The sequence below is a fragment of the Crinia signifera genome, chromosome 3 (genome assembly GCF_055691185.1).
Source record: "Crinia signifera chromosome 3, ASM5569118v1, whole genome shotgun sequence".
Taxonomy (NCBI): Eukaryota; Metazoa; Chordata; class Amphibia; order Anura; family Myobatrachidae; genus Crinia; species Crinia signifera.
Window position 1 is genome coordinate 262523369 of NC_139219.1, and position 26078 is coordinate 262549446.

At 43.6% G+C, this 26078-nt stretch overlaps 2 protein-coding genes across 9 annotated transcripts in view; both read left to right on the forward strand.

Annotated features, from left to right (window-relative positions):
• Positions 1–10854, forward strand: part of DOCK10 (dedicator of cytokinesis 10) — a 341015-nt gene extending 330161 nt beyond the window's left edge. For all 5 annotated transcript variants that reach the window (XM_083177979.1, XM_083177977.1, XM_083177976.1 and 2 more), the window contains 3 exons: positions 6192–6292; positions 7677–7815; positions 10271–10854. In XM_083177979.1, the coding sequence (XP_083034105.1) occupies positions 6192–6292; positions 7677–7815; positions 10271–10387 (357 nt within the window). In that variant the 3' untranslated portion in view covers positions 10388–10854. The remainder of the gene's footprint in view (positions 1–6191; positions 6293–7676; positions 7816–10270) is intronic.
• Positions 10855–15070: 4216 nt separating this feature from the next.
• The window catches only part of CCDC195 (coiled-coil domain containing 195), a 36611-nt gene continuing 25603 nt past the window's right edge, over positions 15071–26078 (forward strand). For all 4 annotated transcript variants that reach the window (XM_083177981.1, XM_083177984.1, XM_083177983.1 and 1 more), the window contains exon 1: positions 15071–16269. In XM_083177981.1, the coding sequence (XP_083034107.1) occupies positions 16020–16269 (250 nt within the window). In that variant the 5' untranslated portion in view covers positions 15071–16019. The remainder of the gene's footprint in view (positions 16270–26078) is intronic.

Sequence of the window (26078 nt, forward strand, 5' to 3'; positions counted from 1 at the left end):
TGCTAGAACTCTGTATTACATGTACATAGCAGGTCACATACAATGATATTCCTGACCGTCAAAACCTACGTCTTCTTCAGTGTGATCTAAACCCACTGCAGGTACCATATGAATATAAGAAGACAAAGCAGTGTATGTACCAATCACAGAAATGTGTTAATGTTAGTTACATAAAAATATAATGTTGCCTACATACATTGTGTGAGATGCATAGTCCATGTTAATGGACAGCAGTTATTTTCTAGGAACTAATTATCCTGATGTTGTGTAATTTGTTCAGTCTGTGTTTGTACCTCATTTATGAACTGCAGCACAAAACACCTTTGTCTTGCTCCATTGCTCCAGAATAGAACGGTGCAGCTTGAAATAAGAATATATAGGTCTTTTACACAGTGAAGCAAGATACTCATTTTGCTATACGCAAGCTAGTCTCCATTCAAATTAATGAACATTAACCCCCAGAGGGATATATTCCCGAAATGATTAAATCTAATATCTATGTAATCTCTCAGAGGTACAGGCACATTTCTCCTACACTGCTGGAGCTGCAGATTTTTCCTACAATATGACAAGTAAAATCTGTGAATGTAATAGCTTCATTGCATTGGCTTCACGGAGATTGGCAGTGAATTCTTATTGGAAGAGCTAACTATCAGTCACCCACAGGATAAGCAGTCCCAATACTGGCTTCGATTAGCAAATATGAGCTTTCTGTGGAAGCCACTCCCTTCCTTACAGGCAACACTACCTGGCTGCTATGGGCTGCAGCCAGTACAGTCCATAGAAGCCTGTGTCTTGAGCATGTGCTGTACCTGGCGCCCAGGGCCGTTTCTAGACAATTTAGCTCCCAGGGCAAAGGAATAAAAAAAAAAAGTTAACATGACATAGAAGAAATTGCACGCGCCGGAGGCGCGCGCGCCAAAATAGGGGCGTGGTTTATTTTTAGAAGGGGTGTGGCTTAATACAAGGGCGTGGTCTAGCAGGAAAACAATTATCTTACATCTCACCTTTGCAACCTGCATGTCCAGACATTGGTTACCGCAGGAATTGTCATTGTACTCCCGCACTTTAGTTGGCGGGCTGAAGGCCACACAGTGACATAAAAATATAAAGGCCCACACAGTGACCTAGTACGCCTCACAGATCAAGGCCAAACAATGACAGGCTACTTGAATCATTATACACTATTTATCCGTGATGCCAATTACACATGACGCCGCACACAGTGATGACAATTACACATTGTCGCACACCTTGATGATAATTACACATTATGTCGCACACCGTGATGACAATTACACATTACGCCGCACACCATGATGACAATTACACATTATGATGCCCGTTACACCCCACACTGTGATGGCAATTACACAATACTCTACACACCGTAATGCCTATTACACATTATGCCCCACACGCCGCTGCCGCACAACTCATGCCGTTTACTAATATGCCCCCACAGTGCCACACATATGCCCCCACAGTGACAGCTATGCCCCCACAGTGCCACATATAAATATATATGCCCCCACAGTGCCACAGATATGTCCCCAGTGCCAGATATGCCCCCACAGTGCCACACATATGCCCCCACAGTGCCACACATATATGCCCCCACAGTGACAGCTATGCCCCCACAGTGCCACATACATATATGCCCCCACAGTGCCACATATATATATGCCCCCACAGTGCCACATATATATGCCCCCATAGTGCCACAGATATGTCCCCAGTGCCAGATATGCCCCCACAGTGACACACATATGCCCCCAGTGACACACATATGCCCCCACAGTGACACACATATGCCCCCACAGTGCCACACATATATGCCCCCACAGTAACAGCTATGCCCCCACAGTGCCACATACATATATGCCCCCACAGTGCCACATATATATATGCCCCCACAGTGCCACATATATATGCCCCCATAGTTCCACAGATATGTCCCCAGTGCCAGATATGCCCCCCACAGTGACACACATATGCCCCCAGTGACACACATATGCCCCCACAGTGACACACATACTGTATGCCCATACAGTGCCAGATATGCCCCCACAGTGCCACATATATATGCCCCCATAGTGCCACAGATATGTCCCCAGTGCCAGATATGTCCCCACAGTGCCACAAATATGCCCCCACAGTGACAGATATGCCCCCACAGTGCCACAGATATGTCCCCAGTGCCAGATATGCCCCCACAGTGACACACATATGCCCCCAGTGACACACATATGCCCCCACAGTGACACACATATGCCCATACAGTGCCAGATATGCCCCCACAATGCCACATATATATGCTCCCACAGTGCCAAATATGCCCCTAGTGCCATAGATATGTCCCCAGTGCCACATATATGCCCCCACAGTGCCACACATTCCCCCAAAGTGCCAGCAGCACAACTCACTATCTCTCTAGGTCTCCCCCTCCAGTCCCCCGCCGCTGCATGCTGCTGCTTTGCTTTCACTCATGTGTCCCTGAGCCGTCAGCCATTCATACCGAGCGGGCTGGCTCCTGATTGGCTGCCAGCCCGCGAGGTCCTCTGATTGGCTGCCAGCCCAATGACACAGTGAGCGAGGGGAAGGAGATACGCGCGATGCGCTCCCCTCCCCTGGGGCTCACCTGTGCCTGTTCATTGCGGACGGGGAGCGGGGGGCTTGGAGGCGGAGGCGGGCGGCGGCGGCGGGACTTGGAGGCGGCGTTGTGGAAGCTCAGCTGCCGGCCGGGCGCCCCGGCTGTGTAACAGGTGGACAAGCCGTGCGGCGCCCCGGGCTGCTGCACGGCTTGTCCGCCTGTAGAAATGGCCCTGCTGGCGCCTGCCAGATCCATTGTGAAGGCACCGGGACTAGGCTGGACAGGGCTTTCCATTCAGGCAACATGTACAGTTTTAGCTCCCCCTCCCCCCACTTGAAAAAGTGGAATATATAGCATGAAAGTAAGTGTTACCATCGACTCAATGTGGTGTTAATTCTACGAGTGAATGAAATACCTCTGGAGAAATGTTGATTGGTGCTGTCCTTATACAGTAGCTTCCCACATATTTGTGGCTGCAGGATTTTGGCTGCATATGGACCTCTCCGCCATGTCCCATAAATGCTCATTTGGATTCATGTTGGCAGAATGTGGTGGCCACACCTTTCGTCGAAACTCTTCAGAATACTCCTCAAACCAGTTATGGACATATTGGGACTAATGACACTATGTTAGGCTTAGCCAACTTCAGTCCCCGAGGGCTACCAACAGTTAACATTTTCCAGGTGCCTGGTCATCGACCCAGGATTTGTGACCCAGATAGACCCTTTCACACCACACAAATAACCTGTGTTTTCAGCAAATTACCGGGTCGACAGTTTTTAACCCGGTAATTTGCTGCTATGTGTGAAAGGGGGTCAGACTGCACACGGCAAAATGACCCGGCACTCAATATGGCGGGTAATTGCCGGGTCGCATGTCTGGAAGGGATATAACTTAACAGTCAGGAGCTGATTGGCCAGTGATAAAGTACCAGGCATTACTTCTCCCTTATCACTGCTTCATACATCTACCCCAAAATCACAAGTGATGTGGATCTTTTATAATGTGTCAGTGAGTAATAAATACACCTGTGCATCTGCTAGGTGGTCTGGAAAACAGGAACTGTTAATAGCTCTTGAAGACTGGATTGATTACCCCTGCACTATGCATTTTCCTGCTGTAATATTTCATCATTGTGGGGGTACATGAAGTCCATGCACCTTGCAGGCTGCTTGTAGCAGTTACCGGCCACTGATATGTTCTGATGGATTAGCAGACCTGACTAGGGAAGCCAATCCCGGAGCATTTTTTCAATCCCGGATTTCGGGATTGAAAAATGCCTAATCCCGGGATTCCTGGGATCCCGGGATTGGCTTCCCTAATTTAAAAAATGCACCCCGGCCACCCCGCATATTTACTTACATGTGGGCTGGGGTGCGGCCGGGTGTGTGGGTGGGCAGCCGGCCAGCCGGCCGGGTGTCTGTGGAGCCAGGCAGCCGGGTGGGTTGGCGGGCGTCAGGGGAGCCGGCGGGTGGATGGGCGGGGCGCCGGCAGGTGGATGGGCGGGGAGCCGGCCGGATGGATGGGCGGGGAGCCGGCCTGGAGGGTGGGTGGATGGGCGGGTAGCGGCTAGGGGGGCGGGCTTCTGGGGAGCCAGCCGGGTTGGTGGGCAGGGGCAAACGCATGCTGCACAGAGCCACACTGGCTCTGTGCAGCTGCTTGGCCTGCGCAGCGTGACCTCTGTACTCGTCATGCTGCGCAGGGATGTACTGCCGGGGAAGGGAGAAGCCGGGCAGTGTCTGAGCACACGCTCAGACGCTGGCCGGCATTAGACTGCGCATGCGCAGTCTAATCCCGAAATCCCGGGATTGGAAACTCCAATCCCGGGATTGAAATCCCGGCGTTTTAGGGGCCAAATCCCGGGATCCCGCCGATCCCGATACCGGGATTGGCCACCCTAGACCTGACCCATTCCACGTGAACACACTCCACACCAATATGGAACCACCACCAGCCTGCAAGGTGCCTTGTTGATAACTGGGGTCCATGGCCTCATGGGGTCTGCACCTCACATGAATCTCCCCATCTGCCGGAAACAGGAACCATGACACTTAGGACCACGCCGCCTTTTGCCAGTCCAATTAGCAATGTCACAAGCCCAGGTGAAGCACTGTGTCCAGTGTCATAGTGGTAGCATGGGCACTCTGGTGAGTCTTCTGCTCCCCTATCACATGTGAGGACGCTCAACTGACCTGCTGTATATCTCTCATCCTAACCCTATATTTATGTTCACTTCTATCCCAGCTGTGTCACCCTAGTTTGTCTGCCCCGTACCTTTAGAATGTAAGCTCTAACAAGCAGGACCCTCTCTCCTCATGTGCTTTTCTTTGAATATATATCTCTGCCAATGTTATAATTGCCTCAGTGTCCACTGTTGCAACTGTCTGTTTTATTTACCATGTACTTGTCCTAATATGCATTTGTACTGTAAATCACAATCTTTCTTGTGTTGTTTTTTGCTCATCTATGTATTGTCAGGCGCTGCGGAACCCTTGTGGCGCCATATAAATAAACGATAATAATAAATAATAATATTATATGCAGTTGTAGCTCCTGCATTGAATGTGGGTGTGATTTGACATGGACAATTCTTTTTTTTTTTACCTAAGGGGCTGGGAGACGGAGCATAGCTCCGACCCCGAAACCCATAAACTCCGCCCCCAGGTTCTGATTGGCCCAAGGGACAGTCATTCAAATAAAAGGGATGGCCATCGATAGGTAAAACCATTGATTGTCACACATAACATAGTATGCTACCATTGATGGCAACCATTGATTGTGATAGCATCGATGGTCATCCTAGAGAGGAGCTGCTGCTGGATGTTCTCAGTAGCTCCCTCTGCTGACACCTTTGGAACAAGCACTCTTAAGCTCTCAGTGAGGAGTACCAGCTGTTCCCCTATACTGCAGTGTGGGTGGCCCCGGCCAGTGCAGAGTCACGCATGTCTCTGTCTTCACAGGTGGCTCCTAAAGGACAGGGGAACCCTAGGGTAATGTACCCCTAGGCCCCCCCTTAATCCACTGCACCCACCAAATTCCAGATTGATGCCACCTCTGATGTTACTCAGGTTGCTGTTGCATTTTCCAGTATGCAACTGCAGGTTAAGTCCTCTGAAATGCGGAGACCACCGATTACCGATTTCCACACTTTAGCGGTCCAAGCTGAATTAGGCCCACAGTCAGGCATTGTGACCTTGGCTTTTATTGCAAATTGCAATCTCTTTGGCTAAGTTTACTGTCATATTATCGGGTACATCTTCTCTTTCTCTCATGTTCTCCTTTCATTTTAATAACATCATTCAATGGATCAAGTGCACCATGCAATTTTATTATAATAATATAAAGAAATGCTATTTTTTTCCCTCACTTATCTTTCAAAGATTAAGAGTACATTGTAAAACCTGATGTATTCAAATAATTGGTTCTTGCAGATATATTGAAAAGATTACACCCAAGCGCGTATTGCCATTTTATACTTATCTGAACCAAATGAAAGAAATTCTGCACAGTGCTTCAAAGCCAAACGACTGATTTGTTTGTTTTTATTGTGTTTTATATATTAAACTTTGTTTACTGGAAGCAATTTGTTTTATTTCAGGTAAATGCTGGACCTATGGCATATGCCAGAGCTTTTCTAACAGAGACAAATGCCAACAATTATCCAGAGAGTCAAGTCAGGCATCTAAAAGAAATCTTCAGGTAGCGTTACTTTCACATTAACTGTCCTGCGCTATAACTTTCACATTAACTGTCCTGCGCTATAACTTTCTCATTAACTGTCCTGCGCTATAACTTTCTCATTAACTGTCCTGCGCTATAACTTTCACATTAACTGTCCTGCACTATAACTTTCACATTAACTGTCCTGCGCTATAACTTTCGCATTAACTGTCCTGCGCTATAACTTTCACATTAACTGTCCTGCCCTATAACTTTCGCATTAACTGTCCTGCGCTATAACTTTCACATTAACTGTCCTGCCCTATAACTTTCACATTAACTGTCCTGCGCTATACTTTCACATTAACTGTCCTGCGCTATAACTTTCACATTAACTGTCCTGCGCTATAACTTTCACATTAACTGTCCTGCGCTATAACTTTCACATTAACTGTCCTGCGCTATAACTTTCACATTAACTGTCCTGTCGCATTAACTGTCCTGCACTATAACTGTCGCATTAACTGTCCTGCGCTATAACTTTCACGTTAACTGTCCTGCGCTATAACTTTCACATTAACTGTCCTGCTCTATAACTGTCACATTAACTGTCCTGCGCTATAACTTTCACATTAACTGTCCTGCCCTATAACTTTCGCATTAACTGTCCTGCGCTATAACTTTCACATTAACTGTCCTGCGCTATATCTTTCACATTAACTGTCCTGTGCTATAACTGTCGCATTAACTGTCCTGCGCTATAACTTTCACATTAACTGTACTGCGCTATAACTTTCACATTAACTGTCCTGCGCTATAACTGTCGCATTAACTGTCCTGCGCTATAACTTTCACATTAACTGTCCTGCGCTATAACTTTCACATTAACTGTCCTGCACTATAACAGGTTCGAGAGCCTTAGGAATGTAACAAACAGAAAACATTTGTGTGATAATAATAACAAAGTAATGGGGACTATACAGTTCTGAAAATCAAATTAGAGTTACATATATAGTTCTGTACATGATATTTAATAGGGATGTTCATATATCTGGTCACACTGTCTTTGTCATGTGCTGCGATGCATCTGCAGGATTGGGGAGCTGCATAATATTGCAGTTATGCCCATGGCAGTTGGGAGTCCTAACTGAGAAATATAAAGTAATAGCCAAACCCCAACACCTTTGGTTTTTACTATACCCGCCTATAGCTCAGTATTAAACACTGTACACTATGTAGCCCCATCTAAACAGTATGACACAGCAGCCTCTGACTTGTGCACAGCACAGCCCCTGTATACAATACAGCCCTTTTTGCCTTGCAGGGGAACTTGCAGGCTAAATCCAGCCTTTGATACGGCTTATCTGGTTTAGCTATGTCTATTAATTGTTTATATTCTCATGCAAAATGTATCTATTTGCAGACAATTTGCTGACACATGTGGTTTGGCTCTAGAAGTAAATGAACGGCTCATAAAAGAAGACCAATTGGAGTACCAAGAAGAGATGAAATCCCATTACAGGGACATTCTCACCGAGCTCTCGGAAGTCATGAATGAACCGGTGAGCTGTTACTTGTCAGTAAGGGCATCAATAACCAGGTCAGATTCCCGTAGCCAGTGTATCACTAGAGTACTGCCAAAACGATGAAGACTCCCGTCCTTAGCTCTCCTATGTCCGTGTAGCTATTGTATGTGAGAATGCTAATTCTCTCCCATATCAAATATTATTAGCTGTTCCATGTCATGTAACGTGAATTCACAGTATAGACAAACAGCCCAAACTGAGTGAGATAAGAACTGGCAGTGCAGTGGAATTCTGGGAGCTCAGGGGCCCTATGGGATTTGGTCCTGCTCTGCACTATGACATCTCCATTGATTATTAGAAAGCCAGATTGGACATACTGTACAGTCACAGCATACTGAGGAAGGTGGGCAGCCATCAGCCGCACTATGAAGACGATTGTCAGGAGATGACTGCTGGGAAAGGGAGAACAGTGGGACCCCAGTTTATTTTGATTGTATGAAATCACATGCAAGAAATACATGGAACCATTATTATGGTGCAGATGGTATAGCATTGGGAAGCACTGCACGGAATGTAGCGCAATCTTTGTATTACACTGAAAGTAACACAGTGGCAAAGATTAACGGTGGACCCAGCACTAGAGAAGCTATAGCTCCAGAATTCCTGTAGTGAAATAGTTTCAGTGATTGGAAGGACAGTTTGAGCCACAGTATATATTTAATGATGTGTGGTGTCCCCTCTGCATTTGCACACAGTGTAGTGTTATATCAGCTGCTTATCCTTATCTAGCTCATGGTGGAGGCTTTACAAACCCATGTTTTAGCCTTGCAAGCCTTTCACTGGCATGTTATCATTCATCTATTGCTATTGTGTCCCAGAGTGTACATTGGGGGTCATTCTGGTTCATTCACTCGGATGCCAATTCGCACCCTTGCAAATCAACCAAACCCGCCTTGCAAAAGGTTGGCTACCACCACCCATTCGCAAGCGCGATTCGCACGCAGAGCATACGAATGAATGTTACACAGTAGCATCCATTCACAGGCCAGGGGGAACCTCCACATCTTTCGCCGACCATCGAAAGATGTGGAAGGTGCATGCCTATGTAAGGTTGCTCTGAGCAATCTCTCATATGCGTGCACGCTGGGAAGGAAATGGGCGGGCAGATCACAAACGCTGATGTCAGCCGCCCGCCCCCTGCACCCGTATCACGGCCTCATTAGCATGAGAACACACAGTGTGTGAAATGCTGGGCGTTCCCATATGCCATGCGGCTGCCCCTCTCCGCCCACCCCCCTGTCCTGGGTGCGTGCACCGGGCGCACAGACTGTTTGCCGTGGGTGCCTGCACCCTGCGTATGCACATGTGCAGAAATGCGCACGCGCAGTAAGACCACTTCAGTCCCCATGCGAATGTAGCGCTGATGCGAATGGACCTGAACAAAGTCTATAGTGCCATACTATGTAATACAATATTGAAAGTTACAACTCTAATATGGATAAAACCATTAGGATTAAAGATGCTCACCTGAAAAGCTTACAATTTAAAGGGTTATATTATAGTGTATGCCATTACTGATATGTGCAGAGTGCTGCCAGTATGCACAGTACTGTCATGGTGCCCTGTCCGCTGCTCATCTCATCTTTCTTTACATTTCTTATTCTAGCTGTAAACGAAGTCACACAAATCCCTGTAAACCATGTATTTCATTATACCAAATAACCATAGACTGGCATCGCAAACATCTATATACTGTATGTGTGTCAAGGAATTATGTTTCTATCTCACATGACATATGTAAATGTATGTTGAGTATACTGTACATGTCTGCTTCCCATGTACACATATTGTCACCATAGTTGAATCCATTGTCACCGTGTGTAATCCATTGTCTCTCTTCTCTCAGCTGTCATGTGACCCTTGCCTGTTCCGCTTCTCTACCTCTTTGTCTAACATTTCACTGAGTACTTTAGGGAATATCGGTATGTCCTTTACTTGTCTTTCTATATGTAATGCGTGCATGCTGATCCTCATTCACCTGTCTATATTCATCCCCATCATTCCTCTTGCGTCATGTAAGTTATCGTACATTGTTATAAGTAAGGGCAGAGAAGAACATCAGTGCTATGTTTTCAAAGAAAACCTAGTGCAATCTGAAAGCATGGATATGTTTAAATGTCCCTTACTTAGATGCACAAGTCCCTTTACCAACAAATGTTTCCACTTTATCCTCTGGGAAAACAGCATTTTGCAACCTCTGAATCCTGCTTTCCCCTTGCGGCTGGCTGTGTCTGTTATAAAGACAGGCAGTGACCTGAAACTCCCAGCTGGTCATTGCTTCCCCTCAGCTTCCACTGGGGAGCCTGTGAGGGGTGAAATTGCCAGGTGAACCGCAGAAGACACTTTCCTATGTGTTTTTATTTCTGAAGGTCGGTGCCCATCACTTGCTGTCAGACTGAGATTCTGTCCTTTTTCCTTTATTTTTTCATAGATCAGCTATCGGGAGGAACCAGCCAAACATTCTACGGTAGAGAAACCTTGCACCCTCCGATCATCCAGTACGACAAGCACAGGGATGCCAAGCATGTCACTGAAAGCTGATTCCTGATGGGACCTGTCCTTCATATGAACAATGCATATACCACAGATTGACCTGATTGAAGAACTCGGAAGGACTTGCCTCTTTGGAACATAGATTGTAATTTTAATTTATTATAAATCATTGCCACTAGTGCTTAAGGGAGTGCTAGTGTATAATACTCATGTTGCCTACATAATGGACAAATTTTTTTTTTTTTTAAATCCCTTTTCTGCCAAGGGGTTAACCCACGACAGACGAGCACTCCGTATGACATTTGTTCTTATTCATGCTAAATCTAATATTATTTTATCTCTTGCTTATATTTTCAAAGTCTCTATTCAAGGCTTTATAATTAAGCATATTTACATTGAGAATTGTAAATAGGAGATGTGTAAAATTTGTCTTTTTTTATAGAAATGATCCCAAGCCCACAAAATTACTAAGAGTCTATAGAAATCCTTAGATAAAGATTTATTAAAGTATTTGTCAATGTGCATGGTTATGATTGTGTGTTTCTCTGCATGCAGGGAGCAAGGTCTTCAGCTGGAACCATGCGGAGATATTAATAGATGTTCCGAAATGATAATAACTAAACAAATAGGCTCTTTAATAAGATGGCTAGCACACACGTGACGTACTGCGGGTACCCACACAAGTCGCTGTTTGTTTTAAACCAAAGTGGTCAAAAATGAAAGCGTGTTGGCCCAAAACAATTTCATGGTCTGATCAAGATCTGATTGGACAGCAGATGGTTTTTATTGATCTGGATAGAAAAAAACTATGCGTTATCAACCCCCAACAGGAATGTCTGTTCATTCCATTGAATGACTGTATCTATTAACTTTCTTCTTCCTACTATTTCTTATCTGCGAATGTAATCAGAGATAACAGAGGTTTGGTTTTTTTAATAATGTTGTACAATGTGCCAAAAAGTCCTACAACACATACTGTGGCTGCCAGAGTTCAAGCAGAGTTTAGGAGATGTAAACGAATATCTGATTTGTGGATTCGGATTACTGCATAAAGGTGAAAACTGCATAGTATTAAATAAGCCCCAATAACAGGTTTCTATGGAAACTCCTTATCTCTGGTAAAGAGCAAGGACCCTTACTACTTACATTTCACCTAGTGATTAAATTAACAAATACCAGTTGTATTTGTGCACAAAACTTAAATGTTCTTGATTTTATCCTGCGTTTGACGTGTTTGCATGTACTAAGCTTTCAAAAATATTTGTCAATTTTTTCAAAAATTGAGATTTAATAGGATGAGAGATTCAGAAAGTGAGAGATTTGGTCAGAAATCTCCAGTTTTTTTAAAGCGGCAATCATTTACACTGCAAAACCAGTTTAATTTTGCAGTGCAAATGATTGCCGCTTTAAAAAAACTGGAGATATCTTACCAAATCTCTCACTTTCTGAATCTCTCATCCCATTAAATCTCACCCATAATCTTCTAAAAAGTGGCTATGTAGGCAGCAGAAAATTAGGTGAACTGACAAAACCAAGCAAAAGTAAGTTATCAGAGTACCCATGGCCCAGGCCTACAGGAAAGGCAAAGCTGAATGGTGAGGTTATGAAATGGATCAAACGAAACAAATACATTTTGTGATTTTTAGCTGTTTTTATGATTTTTACAGATGAAGAACCAAAACCTGAAAGGATTTTATTTGAGAGATGTGCAAAATATCTGCTAAAAATACCAGCCTCGCTCACATCAACTGTTTTTTTTGGTTTTTTTTAGATGCAATATTTAAATAAACTTCAATTCGTTGATTGACTTCAGATCAATGATTTGACTTCAGATCAATTAATTGACTTCAGATCAATATGTATTATTATTATTATTATATTATGTATTCCTTGACTACAGCCTTGGCATTTTTGATGGATATTTGGCACATTTCTCACAGCAACATTGGCACTCAAAGGGTTTAAACTTGGACTGTTCTGATGCCTTAAAGATCCCATTGTGAAACCACAGCATTAAACTAGCTGAAGACATGGCAAATACTGCACAATACAATGCAGAGTTTTCGGCATAGAGTGAATGGCTGGATACAGCATACTGTATTTGCACAAGACCTTACCATGAACTGCTTTCTTTCAGGATTTCAGATTCTCTTGTCATGCCATTGTCTACATGACACCTATCAAAGATGATGTGTGATTTTCTCTTTGACCAAACGTTTATTATTTTTCTATAGTGTAGATAGAGCATCGGTGGAATGTTAAGAGGGAGATCTCCATGGTTTATATAACCTTTAGAGCAGATATCATGTCATGTCTTTTATATTTATTCCTAAAGTTTGGGATTTGCGGATAAAAACAGTACGGTACGTGGACGCGCATTAACCAAGAGAAAAGGGCCACATTGAAAAGGGCCAGTTGAATTAACCAGGGTTGAGAAGGGTTGAACACAAGTTCAAACCTGGTAGTGGTATCTGGGTCAATCTGACCCAGCACCCATTTACAGCATTGGAAGTGTCGGTGCTTTAAGATGGTCTAATCTCCGAGGGCAGACACTGCACCTGTGTGCGGTGATGTCATCAACCTGAGGATAAACCAGGTCCAGCTGCCAGTCTGAAAGGTGTCTTAGCAGGGTCGTAAGTTCAACCAGGTGCAATCTGAAAGGGGTATCAGTTGGGGCACTTGTCTACCCATAATGAAAACCGATAACTGTATACAACTTAACATTTATTATGTTACTAGTTACCAAACTGTCAAAATGATGAAACAATAGAAAAGTAATGTCAGCGCCGGTGGCTGTGTGCCCCAATATGGAGCAAACCTTTAATTGCTCCATCAGGCACTATCTAGTGGCTAACTATGTGACAACACTTGAATTCCCCCATAGAGGTAAGGAGCAGCATTGGGCTTTTATTATTTTGGATCAGGGGTGGATTGGCAATAAAATCCACTGGGAATATCCCCTGGTGGGCCAGCACAATTGTGGGACCTTTGTATGATACCTCTGGGGTACTAAACAGGCGCTGTGTGGAGGGGTATCCTTGTGGGGGGTTTAAACTTGGTTCCACACCACAATGTGAAGAAGAAGGCAGCGGTGCTAGAGACTGACCCGTTTCGCTGGGTATCCCCCAGCGAAACACTTTAAGTAAAAGAATCTGAAACTGTTCTAGAAAACATCTTTGCTTCCCCCTTTGGCTAAGTGGTTACCATTGTCCTAGAGTCAAAAGTCTGATTAATACCCCTTTCACACAGAAAATAAAATTCCCGGGTGAAATTCCACTGGGGAATTTCATGAAACACACAGGTCCATTATCTGTGTGAAAGGGTCAATCCGGGTATTAAACTCCGGGTCTCTGACCCTGCAAATGACCAGAAACCATCCGATTTTGTGGTGTCTTTTTTTTGCATTAGATATATTGCATACAATATATCTAGCCACAATACATCGCATGCGATATATCTTATGGTATACAATTGCACCATAAGATATATCTGATGGGCTGGATTAGGGGGCTGGAAATGCAAATGACCAGGGTCGGAGACTTGGAGTTTAAGATCCGGGTTGACCCTTTCACACAGGTGAAAATCCATGTAATAGAGGAAATCTCCGGGTCTAAATTTTAGACCCGGAGATTTGCCTCCTGTTTGACAGCGCCCGGCCGAATAACCCGGCGCTTCAAATGCGGGTAATTGCCAGGTTATATGGCCGCCGCTGCCTGAAAACGTTATTAAGGTAGTTTTTCTAAGCAGTGCTTTTTGAAATCTTAGAATCTACAACATTTAAAGACTGAATTTAAAGAGTTGATGTTATTAAATACAAATTATGCCTTATTGTGGTTTTAAAATTAATGCCCCTTTAAATTCTCTTGACAAACTTCATGGATGTGTCAGCTTTTAAAACATCAGCTTAGAAAATTTACCCTACAGCGCCCCAAACACTACAACGATTTTGTACAATTTCATTCGATTATAACCTTTCGGTCGTATATATCGTTTGTAAAGTTTCAAATGGTATGTGTTTTCCATCCGATCCGATGTGCGGTCTCATGAGTGTTGGATAGGAGCCCCTACATCGGTCGTACTGCACCAGTGATTTAACGGAATCGTATGGAAAATGCTTTTTGTTCATGCGATATATCAAAGGAAGTTTAGCTGGCATTTCCAGCCCCCGAATCCAGACCATCAGATATATCTTATGGTGCAATTGTATACCATAAGATATATTGCATTCGATGTATTGTGGCTAGATGTATTGTATGCGATATATCTTATGCAAAAAAAAAAAAAATACACCAAAGTACAAAATCAGATGGAATCCCTCCCGGAAAGGGCCAGGGGGAGTTCGAGTAAATTGCATCTGACTTCAGGGTCAGACATATCGCTGGGGTCCTTTAGTTTCAATCTTTGTGGAGTTTGTATGTCCTCGCTGTGGTTGTGTGGGTTCCTCGATGTGATCTTCCTCCCACAGTCCAGAGACATACATGTTAGGTGTATTGGCTTCTGTTACAATGAATACAAGTTTGTGTGACTGTTTATTAGGGTGTGGTACAGGGGTCCGACAGTCGGGATCCTGACAGTCATTAGCCCGATGTCGAGATCCCGACTGGCCGGACCCAGACAGCATGGTGAGCGCAACTAAGCCCCTTGCGGGCTCGCCACGCTGCGGGCACGGTGGCTCCCTATGCGAGCCACCTATTCTATTCTCCCTCTATGGGGGTCGTCGACCCCAACGAGGGAAAAAAGCAGGTGGCCGTCGGGAACCCAGCTGTCTGTGTTTTGACAGTCGGGATCCCGTCCGGCACCCGTTTATTGGATTGCTCAACTGAAGCAGAGACTGACACAACTAAATATTATTTGCAAAGTGTTACACAATGGGTGAAATTATAGGATATTATTTTATTTGTCAATGTTCCCACCTTTATAATGAAAAATACATTCATCATTTTTAGAAAGCATAATATCCCTGTATTGTTTATTTCACTATTAAGGATGTGCAGGTCTGGATTTACTCAATTTTACTTGAAGATTCCCCAATGTTAACAGTAGAGAGATAAAAAAAGGTTTGATTTCTGCGGCTGGAGAAAAATCTTTTATTGGTCTAATACATAAAGATAAAAGGCAGACATGGCGGGAAGATGGCAATTTTACATTACGGCACAGGTTGAGAAACTGGCGCTCTAAGTAATATGCACTTTTACACCTCAAACTACTGAAAATGACAGAAAACGCGCCGTGAAACGGAATCACAACCTGCACTGCATTGTATGCTAAAGGTTTCCACTGCAACTCAATCCATAAATAAAATGGCTGGCTGCTTCTCCCTGGCGCTTTATTGTAAAGGTGGTAGGTTTGTATAACCTTATAGCTATTTAAGAATTAATCAATCATGGAAGCATAAATAAAGAAGCTACTCTGTCTTTTTTAGACATAGTAAACTCTCATGGAAAACAAAAACCGTGCATGTTTGAATAATTAAAGGCCTCTTGTCTAAACGCTTAATCCAAGCTCACATCCCGATGAAAGACGACCTGGAGCTGAGTGTAGAGGCCACCTGCTATTGTACAACTGATCTTTAGTAAATAATGCTACACGCAGATGATTTGGTGACTCTCGTGGCATTTGCTGTTTCATAGCACCCTCCAGAGATACCACCGCACTGGGGAAGAAGGGGGAAATAGAGGAGACTGTTAATGGAAGACGACACACATTTAATGAGCGTGATCAGAGAAATGCGTCTAGAGATCAACAAGCTAGAGAAAGAGAACAAAGAGCTTCGGGGAGAGCTAAGTCAGGCTGGACACAAGGCACCAACGGCACAGGAACGAGAGATGAGCACTGGCATCGCATGTGACCAGCCAGGGACAGAAGAGCCGGTGTGTAAAGGAGTCATACGCAGGAATGTCTCTGTGGGATCCACGGACATACTGCAGGAGCAGACAGGTATCATGTCCTCCCATACCAAAACTCTGTGGGGTTTATTTACTAGAATGGAACTGTTATATATATATATATATATATATATATATATATATATATAATCATATTTCCACATGAGGATAATGTGGAAAATCCAGATCAGATTTTAGAGCAGCAGCAGCAGCAGCAGGAAGATTAGGTTCAGTTCAGTTTCATTAATGATGTGATCAGCGTTGAGCTGATTAGCAGCACCTGTGGCTTTCTGATACAAGTGTTTCCAGAGCAGGGGGTCATTGCTCCTGATGGTGGAACAGCTGCCCAGGTGATAGGCCAGGGATGTGGGCTACGGTAGGGATTACTGGAACATACTGAGGAGTTTGTATTATGCTGTGACACCTGTATGCTGCAATGCTGTATCCACCCTTAGCTATGCTGTTTACCTGGTATGCGGTTTATCTGCTACAAAATAAAGACCAAGACTTCATCTTATCCTGTGTATGCGATTCCTTGTCGCCCATGGATGGGTATAGGAAATACAGATTCATTATATGAACTGTTATTCTATAGAATGTTCAGACTTAACTATTTGACATCTTGCTATATAGTATGTTTTTGCTGCGGGAAATTGTATGTAATAAGGAATACAGCGAGAAACTGTATTATGGTATTTTACGGGAGCCTCTGGGTGCTGATAAATGAGCTCAACAATCAGATACATTTATGTGGTAACAGGACAGATCTGACGTGTGCATGAAAAGTTCTGTGTGACTCCAGAGCCGGCCTTAGGCATAGGCCAACTAGGCAATTGCCTAGGGCATTTGGAATGCCTAGGGGCATCAGCAGCTTCTGCTGATTAAAATGATATGCAGCATGCCTATTTTGTGTGTGTGAGTGAGGCTGTTAGCGGCTGTGCGAGTGCTATCTGCGGGTGGGTTGGTTGTGCAATAGTGTTCGGCATATGTGTAAGGGGCATTATGTGTGGCATGTATAAATGCATTAAAAATGTGTGACATATGTGTAAGGGGCATAATGTGTGTCATGTGTATAAGGGCATTAATAATGTGTGACATGTGTAAGGGGCATTATGTGTGTCATTATGTGTATGAAGGGCATTAATAAAGGTTGGCATAATGTGTAAGGGGCATTATGGTTATAAGGACATTAATAAGGTGTGTCATGTGTAAGGGGCATTACTGTGTGGTATTATCAGGGGTGCCGAGAAAAAGGGGTAGGGGGTACAAATTACCCAGGCCAAAGTCTGATGGAAGGGCCCAAATGGGGGCCCCGGGCCCCGTCCCCTTAAGTGACAGCAGCAGCTGCAGCTCTTCTCCTCTTCCCAGCACACCCTGCTTTATGCTGGGTTGCAGTGTGGCCATGGAGGTGCTTAAAATACAATATTTTCTCAGGATTTTTTTCGAATGGTATAATGTGAATAATATGAGGAGTAATGTACATAAGGTAAAGTGGTACTACTGCGTGATGTAACGTGAATAAGGGACACCATCGCATGATATAATGTGAATAAAGTTGCACTACTGTGTGACATAATTTGAATTGGGGGTACTATTGTATGGCCATTATTTATTTATTTATTTATTTATTAACAGTTTCTTATATAGCGCATACAAATTCCGCAGCGCTTTACAGAGCATAGTTATGAGCAAACACAAAACAAATTACATTACAAGACAGTTTAGGACAAGTACATGGTTAATACAGATAGTTGCATCAGGGGACAGGACACTGAAGCAATTATCAGGGTGGCAGTGGTTTATATATTCTAAGAAAGGCACATGAGGAGAGAGGGCCCTGCCCGTGAGTGCTTACATTCTAAAGGGGAGGGTTAGACAGACAGGGGTAACACAGAAGGGGGAGAGGTGAGCATAAACAGGTTAGGATGAGAGATCGTCAGGTTTTATGGCAATGCCCCTTCCCAGCAAGAACACACCCCTGTTTGGGCTCCGCACCGAATGGGTGCGCTGTTTCTATTTAAAATATTACGGGTAGGAGCACCAAAATGATGACTGCTATGATGAGGGTTGATGATCTTGGGAAAGGGGAGCAGGGTCAGAGACGGAACTAGTGGCGGTGCTAGGGGGCAACAGTCAAAATCTTGCCTAGGGCGTAATTTTGGCTAGGGACGGCTCTGTGTGACTCCGTCTCATACATATTGGGAATAGAGGCCTGTTTCTGGCTGGTGGAAATGACCCTTATATAAGCAAAATCGAATCAGAATTGAAAGCATTCGATTTTGATTCAATCCCAATGCACGGCCCAGAGGCATCGCAATCGAATAGAAAAATAGACTGTGCAGGCAAGACTATATAGTCCAAATCGAATGTGTATGCCTTGCCATGTGATTTGATCCCTATTGATCAAATAGCAAGGCAATCACACAGTGTGTACACCCCTTTAGGTTGATGGGCGCTGTACTTTACAGCAGAGGGATTTCACTCAAACGTGGTTAGTAACAGACCTAGATTTACACACTCACACACACATACACAATCTGGTGGTGAGTTTTGACTATAAAAATTAGGTACTTGTTTCCTAGCACGGCGCCCGTCCGGTCCCATCTCATACCATAACTTAAGGTATGCGATGGGACCCGACCGACCCTATTTTCGGGCTTCAAAGACATTTCTGTACAATTAAAAAATTGGTTGCATCGCATGCCATTATAATGCGCCGCGACCGACCCGATGTTTATATTGGACCCAATGTTAAATGGTCCCTGAGACACGATTTTATATTGGACCCAATGTAAAATGCCCCCAGACCCAAATTTTAATTGTATACCCACCCTGATGGTTAATTATTATGTCAAATGCCCCCCCATTGTTAACGCAACGCCACGTTCAACGTCAACCCGAAGCGTGGCGAGCGCAGCGAGCCTGCGAGGGGCGGCGGTACGCGTCCTCTGACCTTTTCATACCCCCACTATCCACGTCGGCGTGGAGTTGATCTTATATAGTGTGGCGAGTGCAGCGAGGCACCCAACCCGAAGCGTGGTGTGAGAGATCCTCAAAATATCCGCTAAAAATGCCAGCATCACAGAGACTGTTCTTTTAGTATAAATAAATACAAATACAGCAAAGTGAATTAATTGAAGTCTAGTTAAATATTGCACCCAAATAAAGAACAGTGGACACTGGCATTGTAGCAGATATTTTGAGGATCTCTCACAGCAACGTTGGCATGCAAAGGGTTAATAACTTTGTTGTATTATTCTATTCATTTGTATTTTCAAAACTGCAGTACACTGTAGTAAGACTGCTTTATATTTGTATTACTGGTAGGCTGCGTTCACATTTTAATAACATATGTAGTCTCACAGGTACAGTAATAATGTTTTTTAATAGTGAATTCTCATATACCCAGATGTAACATTAGTGGTAGCATTCTGTATGAGGCTACATATAATACACGTCTTCCTAACTGTAATAGTCCAAGGGTTTCACAGCATTGATGTTCCTTATCTAATTCTCAGCCATATAAGTATTATTATGACTGTGGATCTAGGAGGTCATTCTGGTTGACTCGCAAAAGAGCCAACTAAACGCCGCCCGCCGCTAGCACGAACTCCTGCCCCCCGCTCACACAGCAAATGTCCCCGCATGCATGCGCATGGATGTTTTGCATAAATATCAATTCGCAGCCTAGCGTCAGGGGGCCGAAACTAATCAATGGTCGCCAACCATCGAATAATTTCTTAAGTGTTTGCAAAGCTCACTCTCTGGTGACTCCGATTTGCGGTGCCCTGCTATGTGAACAGGGCACTGTTATGGCGACATTTGCATTGGAAAGCCCAGAGTTTGCATGGGAATACCCATGAAACACTTGGCGTTCCCATGGGTGCTACCCATGCATCCCGCCTCCAGCGCCCCGCGTGCACTGCTCTGTGCAAGTCGCCGCGTCCATTTGCAAACAGAGCCTGCACATGTGCATAAATGGTTATGTGCATGCGCAGACACAAAACATCGCTCCCCCATGCAAACACCTGGGGAAGCAAAGCAACTCCCTAGCCTTTACATTGGCAGTCCATTATGCAAACAATGTATTTATGGCTATAATTACAGACTTCAAAGTCTGTCATTGCAACAAGTACAAAACTAATATGGGTACTTATGTAGTATCTGGGCTGCCGATTTTGTGATTGTATGCCTTACCTTAAGGCATACAATCAGATGCGATGCGATGCGATTCAATGCGATTTTGCATAGAATTCAATGTTAAGAAGGTCCTGTTCATTTCTCCATTATCCAAGTGGGCATAGAGTTGATTTTATATAGCGTGGCGAGTGCAGCGAGCCACCGAGCCCGAAGCGTGGCGAGCGAAGCGGGCCCCGCGAGGGGACGCATATTTCTTAAAAAGTATTCTGTGTCCCCTCGCGGGGCTCGCTACGCTCGCCACGCTTCGGGCTCGGTGGCTCGCTACGCTCGCCACAGGTTTATATCCAACTCCTTGCCCACTTGGATAGTGGGGAAAGGAAAAGGACCCCTTTTTCCCATTGAATTCTATGTTAAAATGGACTCAGACCATTTTAACATTGAATCCTATGGAGAAAAATCTTGACCATCGCATCGCATACGATTTGGTCGCATGCGATGCGATGCGATTTCTAAATCGGACACCCAGATACTACATAAGTACCAAATCAACTCTATGCCCACTTGGATAGTGGGGAAATGAACAGGACCTTCTTAACATTGAATCCTATGCAAAATCGCATCGAATCGCATCGCATCTGATTGTATGCCTTAAGGTAAGGCATACAATCACAAAATCGGCAGCCCAGATACTACATAAGTACCCTAATATGTGTTCCCAGGGAATCAAGCTTTAGTTATTTGCGGCTTTGATATGCTAATCACAAACAATGGGACAAATATACCTGCATTTTACCTTTTACAATTACCAGCATTATTGCCTAACGGTAATCATCCAGACTAATTATTTTCCCAAATATCTACAAGAGGAACCATAGCTGCCTACCCTCCTGCATTCTGAAGGAGACTCCTTGAAATAGCAGCAATCTCCCTCTGTCCCTCGTTAGTCTAGCAATCTCCCTCATGTCACCTAGCCCACATTACATTGTTACATTTTTTGGGAAAAAAGGAATGAGAGATAGATACATTTACATTGAATCATCAGAAACGATTCCCAGCACTTTACCAAGTATAGTAGCTCTTACTAACTGCTTTGGGGATCATCTACATTTGGATATCAATCATTTTAAAAGATTCCTCTCAGATCTAGCAGTACACACCCACGCTTCTAGGTGCCACGTTCTCAATCTCTCCATATATGAAACTAGACACACCCTTTGGGTGGAGCATGACACGCCCCCTCAATGGGGCCTTTGCAAAATTCTACTACCAACTATAATCTCCCTGAAACTAATTTTCAAAAGTAGGCAAGTATGCCTCTGAACAAACCACATATGCCCAATATCTTTACTACATTCATACTTTATTCTGGACCTGTCTATAAATTTCCCAATTATGGCCATTTATAATCTACTTTTTATCCAATAACCTTGGATATCCATGCCCTTTATCAACACTGTGTTATGAGAAGCTATTTGTGAATGTTATCTGTTGGAATATGTGTATACAACATGCAGTGATATGGCATTGAGTGTCCTAAACCAGAAAGCAGCCCAATACCTAACCAGTGGGGTGAATTATTTATCAGTAATGTGATATGTACAGCGATACTCACAGTTACGCATACAAGATCTCAGCATGGAATGGAGCATACAGGTCACCAGCCAGTGACTGTACTGTATGTGGGATTAAACAGGTACCAGTGGTTGTAGCAGGATAGATTAGTGGTAACAGCAGGGTCTCTCTGGGGCTACTGTAAGTAACAAGATGGTACTGTACATGCACAGAAGTACAAATGGTGGCCATCTTGGATAAGGACTGAATCCTCCCTAAATAAGCAAGTATGGAGTATGCACGGTAAAGCTCACCTACTTTAATCGGCAATATAAAACCCTTTTTCCATAAACTGTGTTTCCTGCATATTGAGGGACATAATTAATAAATTAATTATAATAATTGTTACTGTTACTAGTGACGTATTTGCAAAACTCCAGGGAACATGGTGCATGATATCACACCCTCTGAAGTTAAATATTGTCCTGAAAGGAGTTCTCTATTACACAGGTTCCCAAAGTTGGACCTCAGGAACCCACACAGTGCATGTTTTGCAGGTCTCCTCACAGAATCAAGTGAAATAATTAGCTCCACCTGTGGATATTTTAATATGTGTCAAGCTGTGTACACACGGGGGCGATATATTGCTCAGTGTCTCCTTTTCATCAGCGACCAGAGATGGTCGCTGATGAAAGGGAACCTCTGCCAGGGGAGACTTTGAGAGAATCAGCTGGTCGCAGGAGCAAGCTCCTGCGACCAGCGATCATAAAGGGGCTAAAAACGGGAACGCACACTCGGCGATTTATCGCCGGTGCACACCTCAATTGCTGGCAATATGGTCGCTCAGCGACCATATTGCCAGCGATTATAGCACTTGTGTACGCATCTTCAGTCAGTAATAAGTGCATCTGTTGGGTGACCTGGAAAATGTGAACTGTGCGGGGTCTTGAGGACCGAGTTTGAGAACCACTGCTCTATTATATTGTATTATTATTTTTTCTATATAATGTAAATATCCCAGTCTTCAGGAAATATGAGTATTCCTCTTTAATGATATGTACGGATCTAATTTAAGACACATCATGAAATACAGTATACAATTGATTGCAATTGTAAGCCAGATAACTTGGTATTAGTGCTGCCAACGATACTAATTAGCATATCAGTTTTATTTTGTTATCAATTATTTTTTATATTTTGTAAGTTTTGTTGAAAAGTAACAAAATCATTGTTCAATTTCAGCTAGTTTGTTTGGATTTGGTATTAATCAAGTTATTACTACTGCAATATGTAGCACTGTAGGATTGAAGGCACTACCACTTAAATGAACAAGATAAAGGGTAACAGAGTGACAGCTACTAATTGTCCCAGTAATAAAGACGCTCCTGTAGGTATATGAGCTGAGAAATGCGGACAGTCAGTGTTAAATATTTATTAAGCTCTTTAAATCTCTCATTCATTTGCATTCAATGCTTCATCTCCCAGAGCAGTCACTTAACATGGTCGTAATAACATTCCTATTGCAAACATTTAGCTGCCTGGTCACAGCGTCTGACCTGACTGCTGCTGCGACACTCTGCAGCCCTGTACATGAGTTATCTCTCACATACCCACAGGGACAAAACATATCCTGTTATCACTCTGTTTGAACTCAACATTCATATCAAGCTATTCCCCTGACAGGGATGTGTTTAATGTATTAAAGATGATTTCTCTGCATTGGAAATATATTTAAGGTTTTATGTGAAAAGCTCTGTTAAAGAAAAAATATAGAATCTTTTCTAATAAAAAGGTATTTCTTATTTGATTCATAGGCAGAACATAATTATAAAGGAATTCCGCATCAATGGATGAAAATATTATTTTTAAAACTCTGTTGGCTGGATTTAGATCATCTAAGGGTAATGATGTTCTGTGTACAGGTACAGAAGGGTTATTGTAGTCTTCTGCAGTCTTGTCTTACAGCCTTCTGCAGTCTTGTCCAGTCTTGTCTTACCGCCTCTGCAGTCTTGTCTTACCGCCTTCTGCAGTCTTGTGCAGTCTTGTCTTACCGCTTTCTGCAGTCTTCTGCAGTCTTTTCTTACAGCCTTCTGCAGTCTTGTGCAGTCTTGTCTTACAGCCTTCTTCAGTCTTGTGCAGTCTTGTCTTACCGCTTTCTGCAGTCTTGTGCAGTCTTGTCTTACCGCTTTCTGCAGTCTTTTGCAGTCTTTTCTTACAGCCTTCTGCAGTCTTGTGCAGTCTTGTGCAGTCTTGTCTTACAGCTTTCTGCAGTCTTGTCTTACAGCCTTCTGCAGTCTTGTGCAGTCTTGTCTTACAGCTTTCTGCAGTCTTGTCTTACAGCCTTCTGCATTCTTGTGTCCCCACCTCTTGGTTTTGAGTTGTATGCATTTTAAGAGGTTACTAGCCTTCAATCTAGCATAAAGTTAAAGAGGCATGCGACCAGGGAAGAAATCCGGGGGGGGGGGGGGGGTGGGTCTGCGGGGACTCCAGTCCTGGGCCCAGACAGAAAGGTGGCCCTGGACTGGAGTCTATCATGTATAATTTGTCAAGTTCACATTTCCCTTGAAGCAATGTAGAGGTTGAGTAGTGCGGCCAGTGCTGCAGACACCAGAGATCTCACCAGGCATGCCGTGGGTTCAGAAGGGGAAAGGGGGCCCTGTCTATTTTGTCAGCCCCAGGCACCACAATTTTGGATGGCAGCCCTGCATGCGACAGTCATCATCCTCAACTCCAAGACTGTAGCTGCAAAATGTTTGCCTTGTAGTGTATGTATGTCTAGATCCGCATAATGGGCTTGTCTTACTTTGCCACATTGTAAGGAGTTTACAGAGTTTGAGATCTTGCTATCATCAGTAACATACTGCCACAGACTACCATTCTACCATACCTACTGCCACAGACTACCATTCTACCATACCTACTGCCACAGACTACCATTCTACCATACCTACTGCCACAGACTACCATAGTGACTTTCTTTATGCTAACTCTGTTGTTGATAGTATACAATAGATGCAGATAGATGAAAGTTTGTGATGTCTCTGGTCACATCTCAAATTATCTTTCATCCATCTGCCTTGGCAGTTGGTGTACCACAACCTATTAGCACAGTAGGTGTGCTTATGGAGGAGCATCCACCCATACTGGGACACTTTAATGGGGGTGTGTGCTCTAGTACCGGCTACGTCTGATATGCCAAATATCAATTACAGGCTGTAATCCTTGTACTGTAGGTTCCTGGGTGCACTGCTATTGAAGTTCTTCTGGTGCTTTGAATCTGCCTGATTCCTGGTGTTTCCGGTTTCAGGCCTGTTCTAACCATTATAATTATTTTTTTTTGGATTATCCCTATCAATTCTGTTTTAGTATTCCTATCTGGCCTTGACATTTGCTTGACTCTGGCCATGGGTATTGATTTAGGGCTGTGTCATATTTCAGCCTTTTGTAATACAGGCTCAAAAGTTGTTATCCGCACAGACCCTCATTATTGTTTTGAGGAAAGAAGAGGACCCCAAAAAAACATATAAATATCTGTTGTTATTAGAATAACAAGGTGTTTTCATGGGCGACAAATAAATAGGATATGTCATGAACAGAGAGGAAAAAGATTTGACAAACATGTCATGCCTTTTGTAATACTTAGCCATAACTGACCAGTTGTCCAAATCTCTAACATAACACCCACTTTATTGGTTTGGTTTCTAGATCTGGTAACCTACTACAGCAATTCTCATGTTCACACATCTGTGACATGCATAAATCCTAGGGCCAAGTGAGTATCAGTAACATACTGTACCTCACGCCAAAGGGGTTTTCAAAAAACTTCTTAAACTGGTTATTGTTGTATATGTCAGAAAGTGAGCCAACATATTAAACTGTAGGACATGGACTAAATACAGGAGGGAAAAGGTGAATCTGAGTGACATCTGTGTATAAGTAATACTGAAGCCCATATGCATATATACATTTATATTCGTGTAAAGAGAGCAGAGCAATGGGCTGAGAACCTTGGGTTACTCAAGTAGAGTTTAGGGTTTAGGAGAGGGATTCTAGCCTACAAGAGGTCACCCTTTTGATACCTTCCAACAGATACAGTTCATCATAGTACATTGGACATATCTTACTCCAACTTGATTATAAAGGTTTGGAGGTAGAGATTCCATTATCTAC